General features: G+C 44.5%; 1 protein-coding gene across 3 annotated transcripts in view; it reads left to right on the top strand.

Moving 5' to 3' along the window:
• The window catches only part of NPY2R (neuropeptide Y receptor Y2), a 10,382-nt gene extending 4,697 nt beyond the window's left edge, over positions 1-5,685 (top strand). Inside the window, exons 1-3 of one of the 3 annotated variants that reach the window (XM_042049893.1) lie at positions 139-256; positions 2,023-2,100; positions 3,169-5,685. In XM_042049893.1, the coding sequence (XP_041905827.1) occupies positions 3,205-4,362 (1,158 nt within the window). In that variant the 5' untranslated portion in view covers positions 139-256; positions 2,023-2,100; positions 3,169-3,204 and the 3' untranslated portion in view covers positions 4,363-5,685. Of the gene's footprint in view, positions 1-138; positions 257-2,022; positions 2,101-3,168 lie in introns of those variants that run through there. The other 2 variants (XM_042049892.1, XM_042049894.1) reach the window with 2 other exon arrangements.
• The last annotated feature ends 656 nt before the right edge of the window (positions 5,686-6,341 follow it).

Below are 6,341 nucleotides of genomic sequence, written 5' to 3' on the forward strand. Positions count from 1 at the left end.
TTGTGCGGGGCGAGCGGCGCTGCGGCCCCGCCGCCGGGAGGGGAGAGCGGCGCGGGGAGGGCGGCGGCGGGACCGAGCCAGGCGGGGGAAGCGGGGCAGCCGCTCCGCTGCGGAGCGAGGGGCTCAGCTCCCCACCCCGCCCCGCCCCGCCCCGCCCCGCCCTGCCCTGCCCTGCCCTGCCCTGCCCTGCCCTGGCACACCGGCTCCTGAGGCAGCAGCCGCCGTGCCTCGCTCGCCTGCCCGGGGCGAGAGGAAGGTAAGAACGGGAAGAGGGGACGGAGCGGCGCTCCCGGCACGGGGCGGCGGCGGGATCCCCGCAGCGCCCGGGCACGGGTGTCTGCCCCCGGCATGGGTATCACTCCCCGGGAACGGGGCTCTCCTGGCGGGATGGGTGTCTCCCTCCGGGGACGGCTCCGGGGAGCGGGAGGGCAGCATCCCAGAGGCGCGTTTGCTGCCACCTTCGCCTCCGGCAACCCCAGCCCCTTCTCCAGCGCAGGCACTGCGGTCCTGATGGGAATGCCGCTTGCTAATGTAATCACGTATTCCGCCCTTTTTGCTTACTTGCTCTCAGAACCGATGTAAATCCTCTCTGGGCCTTTCTGTGCCGAAAGTTAGACGCAATTTGATGCCTGACCATGAGGATATGACTGCTGGGGGAAAATGAAACTGGAAAAAAGCCCCCAGTGTGGTGCAGTATGCAAGGTGCGCTAGTAAATGCTATCACCTGGAGAGTTTATATAAAAAAAGAACAGAAAGGGTCCTGTCAAACACCACCTGGAGTGGCACCTCAGTTTTATCCCCATTTTTTGAAAGCAGCTGATATTTTGCCGACATAGCTGTCCCACTGACAATGTCAAACTTGTCCAATTTATTTCATTGCTTGCTGACACACCAGCTCATTCTGCTTTAAACCGTGGTTGTCCCTTCTTTCTCCGTCAGCTTTGTCTTATTGAGAAGACCAAAGCATCTTCCATCAGCCTGAACAGGGCAGTAACAAAATAAAAGTGTCAGAACAAAAGAAGGCTTCGCTAAAACAAAGGAGTTGCAAGTAGGAATTAACAGAAAGTCAGGGACTAGGGAAATGGGTGAAGATACTTTTGGGAAGAAAGGGATGCTATGTTATTTGTCTGAGCTGCATCTTTCAGTCTGGATGTATGGCAAGGAAGGGGAAAAAAACTAAATTTGTCAGCCCTCTCACCTTTCTACTTCTATGTGTAGACGTGACATGCTCTTATTTTGCACTGAAAAAAATTATGAGATTTTGAAGCATCTGACAGTCCTGGGACCTCAGCAAATCTCTACTGTAATAATATATGGAAGCATAATTCCTGGGTGTAGGTATGGGTCAAAGGAAAATGCTCCTCAGAGTTCTGAACTTCTGCATAGCCTTGACTGTGTAAATTGTGGTGGATCTCTTACATTTTTAACCTGGTGGACTAAAGGCGTATTGATAAGGAATCCCTTCCTGACATCCATTGCTTAGGCTAGTGGTTGAAAACTGATTATATTGCTAAAATCAGCAGGGTACACTAGTAGGACTAGCTGGCACATCTCAGCTTACACTATTAATTCTTGAGTAAATGTAGATTAAACAGTATGGCATAATTCTGACCTGTTTAGCCTTTCAGTTCATGCAGTCGATCTGCTGCTTTTGCAAAAATAGCTGACCCTGAGAAATTCTTTGGGATATTGTGTGGGATAGAAACAAGCAAAAAGGGCTCAGTCTCCTGCTGGCAGACAACCCTCCTTTCTCAGTTTGGAAACCATACTGAAGGATGTCACTCACTGATAGTTACTGGGTAGGGATAAAAATGTACCTCTGTTGCTCTGAAATGTTTCTCTGAAGATGGAAGGAATTAAATGGAGCTGATTAAAAAAACCAAGAATTTTTTAAAATGCCGTGTTAATCCAAACACATCAGTAGCTGTTTCTTTAGGCAGACTTGAATCTGAGAAGGGTTAAGCTATGCGTAACACTTGAAGCAAGAAAGTGACATTTCTTCTCTACTCTTGCTTTCCTTAGGGAAGATATGAATGGGGAAATAGTGTGAGTAAATCAGGGCTGGCTTTCCTCTCAGTGGTGAACAGTGGTGTTTTATTGGTAAGTTTGCTTGGCACTGGTAATTTCTTAGAATTTTCCCAGGCCAGGGAAAGGAGTCCCCAGGTTCATGGTTCTTGGATAACATGCCACCCATGCTTTGAGCAGTTTGCATGGGGATGTGTACTTTTTTACATTGGACTGAAATCCAAGACAGCAACTGATTGTAAACCATTCATATATTGTGCCTACTGAAGTCATAGGATAGCACAGAATTTGACTCAGCCTGTGTAAGGAAGGAAAAGAAAAAAACGTGATCTTTATGCCAGTGGTGAAATTCTTACTGACATCAGCAGGGGAATGATTTGGTCTTCCCTGTGACTGCAGTCAGAAATGAATGCCTGATTGGCAGTCTCCAAGGAGCTCTGTTTTCTGAAACATCACACAGAAACAAAATATTATATGTAACTGTGTTTCAATTGTTTCTTGAGTTGATTTCAGCATGAATAAGTTGTGCAGTCATTTCAAAGAAATGCTGTTATTTCAATTCTATTACAGGGGTATTTTTATTTGCATCATGGTAAAAACTGTTCTAAAACAAAGTTTCTTTAAGAAAGACCCCAGTAATTAATTAGTTCACTGGTATTAAGGAAGGGCATAAACCTGTAAGAATTTAGTAGCTATTTAAAGGAAACACTTTTCATTAAGGAAAAGCTGGAAGATTATTATGCTAATAACAGTCCGGGGTGTGCTGGTCCATGTAGAATTCCCATAGATATTACTGGAAGACTTGTGCTAAATCAGCACTAGTTTTAGGTAGTGGATTGTAAAAAAAATGGTATGCTGCCCAGCAGGATCTTAATCCTTCTGCATTTACTTAGGCAAACTTTGTCTTTGGAATGCTTTTGAAATCTGTTCCAATTTTCAGCAGGAGTCATGCCTAAATAATATTACTGGATCAGACTTCAAAATGTAAGGGCAAGAGAATTTAAATATATTGAGACAGATCTTCTCTTAATCCTGCAATGTAGCATGTGGGTTAGGAAAGAGATGTGGCTTTAGCTTGATGCTTCTTGTCTTAGCCCATGTGGACCAATTTCTCCACTTGTTCCTGTACTGTTTTGTTTTCAGGGGCAGCTTTGTGGCTTAGACCAGGCTGCTGCAAGGATGGGGCCCCTGGAAGCAGCAGGTGAGGAAAACCAGACAGATGAAATGAAAATGGAGCTGTTCACGAAGCTGTACTTGACAAGGTACACCACACCACTCAATGAATTGGCTCTGGACCCTAAACCAGAACTGAAGGACAGCACAACGCTTGTTGAAGTGCAAATAATTCTCATCTTTGCTTACTGCTCCATCATCCTGCTGGGGGTGATTGGAAACTCCCTCGTGATCCACGTGATTATCAAGTTCAAGAGCATGCGCACAGTGACCAACTTCTTCATTGCCAACCTGGCAGTGGCCGACCTGCTGGTGAATACGCTGTGCCTGCCCTTCACTTTGGTTTATACGCTCTTGGGCGAATGGAAACTGGGCCCAGTCTTGTGCCACCTGGTGCCTTATGCCCAGGCCCTGGCTGTTCATGTGTCTACTGTTACACTGACTGTGATCGCTCTGGATCGTCACCGCTGCATCGTCTACCACTTGGAAAGCAAAATCTCTAAGCGGATCAGCTTCCTGATTATAGGAGTTGCCTGGGCAGTCAGTGCCCTGCTGGCAAGTCCTCTAGCCATCTTCCGTGAGTACTCCTTGATTGAGATCATTCCTGACTTCAAGATTGTGGTCTGCTCTGAGAAGTGGCCAGGGGAGGGGCAGCTCAACTATGGCACAATCTACAGCATCTCCATGCTCCTGATCCAGTATGTGCTGCCTCTGGCAGTCATCTCCTATGCCTACATCCGTATTTGGACCAAGCTCAAGAACCACGTTAGCCCTGGGGCGGGGAATGACCACTATCACCACCGGCGCCGGAAAACCACCAAGATGCTGGTGTGCGTCGTCGTGGTGTTTGCTGTCAGCTGGCTGCCCTTTCACACCTTCCAGCTGGTCAGTGACATTGACAGTCAGGTGTTAGACCTGAAAGAGTACAAACTGATCTACACGGTGTTTCACGTCATTGCCATGTGCTCAACGTTTGCTAACCCCCTTCTCTATGGCTGGATGAATAACAACTACAGGACGGCCTTCCTCACGGCCTTCCAGTGTGAACAGCGGCTGGACTCCATCCACCCCGAAGTATCAGCAGCTTTCAAACCCAGGAAGAAACTAGAAGCAAAGAGGATTCAATTCCCTGGGGACTCTTTCACACAACCTACCAATGTCTAAGATGTCTGACTTTAAAGAAGAAATGAATATGTTGTGGACAAAAGGATGAATCCATTTTGGTACATGCAGTTTTAATGCATAGTGTTGTTCATAAATGGTGAAGGAACAGTAGCAGGAAAGTCAAGGCAGGTATTATGATTTGAGGGGCGTTGATTGACATCAAGAGTATGTAACTGTACAACTGCATGGAAATAAAAGGGAGAGGCTTTGTTTACGGCTGTCTCTAACAGGGTAAATACCCTTCCATCCCTCCCATATCTTCTTGACAAGTCTAAATGACAAGGGCAGGGTTTGCTGGTTTGGCTGGAGGAAGGCAAACGGCTGATTTGTAGCACAGGAATATTGGTGGTGGGTGTGGGTAGTTTTTATGTTGGATGTGGAGATCAGGGAGTGCAGAAGTCTGCCAGGTTAAAGAAGCTTGTCTGGTGGGGGAATCAGCTGTGCTGGTTAAACCTCAAACTTTTCAGGCCCCTTCTCTCCCACAGGCATCTTTTGCAAAGACAAGGGAATTAAGAAGAGAAATATGTCACTTTTTTTGACTTGTGCTAAACTATTTCAAACTAGAGCATTTGAAATAGATTAGGTGGTGAAAACAGAAAAAAGAAAAACCAAACCCACCCAAATGCCAGATTCAGTGAGAGGAAAGGTCAGGTTTCTACATAAAATGAAATGTGGGTTTTGGCCAATCAAATGGGATAAAAAGTTATCCCTTAAGAATTGGCAGTTGTTATGCTGGTGAGAAAATCATGAGCCTGTGACTTGATCAGTCATTCCCTGCAGATTCCTGCCTTTCATTCTGCTCTGGGAAGAGCTCACAAATGCAGTGCTTTAAAGTGGCATTTGAGGGCAGGGAATGCAGGCTCAGGTCTTCTGTGAGCACTTCATAAACTGCTAATATTTTCATTTTCAGGACCTGCTTAAATGTCTAATGTGTTATTAACTCCACAGGCTTTGCATTGTTGCTGCTTCTGCCTGGATAATAAAACAGCAGATAATTTTGATCTTCTGGAAAGGCTGCTAGATGGTAAAGTGCTTTTCCTTATTGTGGTTTTATGTCACTTACTCATCTTGTCTCGGAGCTTTTTCCATCTTTAGCCTTTGTAAAAATTAAGAGTATCTGAATGACTGTAACCTAATAACAGTATGCTATGTCTATGTGATAACTTATCAGTTATTCTGCATGCTGTAGTTAATAGTTAAATTCCTTTTTTGCTCAGGTATAAAATTTTAATCTGTTTACTGCGTTGTACACAGCAATGTTCAACTCTTCTATGTCTTTGTTCAGCCTCTTTGAACTCATTAAAGAGATGAAGAAAATTTCAATCCGTGTTTATTTCAAGCTGCCCTGTTGCTTATCTAGAATAAAAACAAGTGTGATACTTTCACTTGGAGTCTAGTTTGACAGCTACATTTCGGCAGCCTCATTTTTTCTTTCCATTTTTTGTTGTTCCCAAATTCATTGTGTTTTCTCTTACAAATTAAAACCCAAGAAAACTCCAGTGCTGAAATGTTTGCTATGTAATGAATAGTATCAGGTTTTTATCAAGTGGAGAAATTCAGAGTATTCAGCATTTGTCACCATCCTTTAAATATCCATGAAATCATTTGGACTTGGATTTTCTTGAGCAGAAAATGGAGGTCTAGAGAATGAGCTAGTGTTTACTCGAGCAGGAAAAATATCCATCATTCCTAAACAGTTTTACAAAAATAGATTAATTCTCCACCATGTTCAGGACATGATATTGCCCACAGGTTATTTTTGTCTGAATATTAATAGTATCCAAAATGTAAGCTCGAAACTCTTACAGGTGAGGAAGGATTATAGAAGTGTGCAATTATTATGGACATCAATCACATGTATCACTTGACTCTGAACCCTTCATCAGAAGTATTATTACTACAAATAGCCTCCTTTATTTAAAACACAAATGATTTAAAAGTTCTGTTTAAACTCCTTTAAGCCTGTTAGAGTGTGGTAT

This window comes from Corvus kubaryi, unplaced genomic scaffold (assembly GCF_017639235.1).
Source record: "Corvus kubaryi isolate FWS band 111438036 unplaced genomic scaffold, C.kubaryi_AGA036_p1.0 71, whole genome shotgun sequence".
In the NCBI taxonomy this organism is placed as follows: Eukaryota; Metazoa; Chordata; class Aves; order Passeriformes; family Corvidae; genus Corvus; species Corvus kubaryi.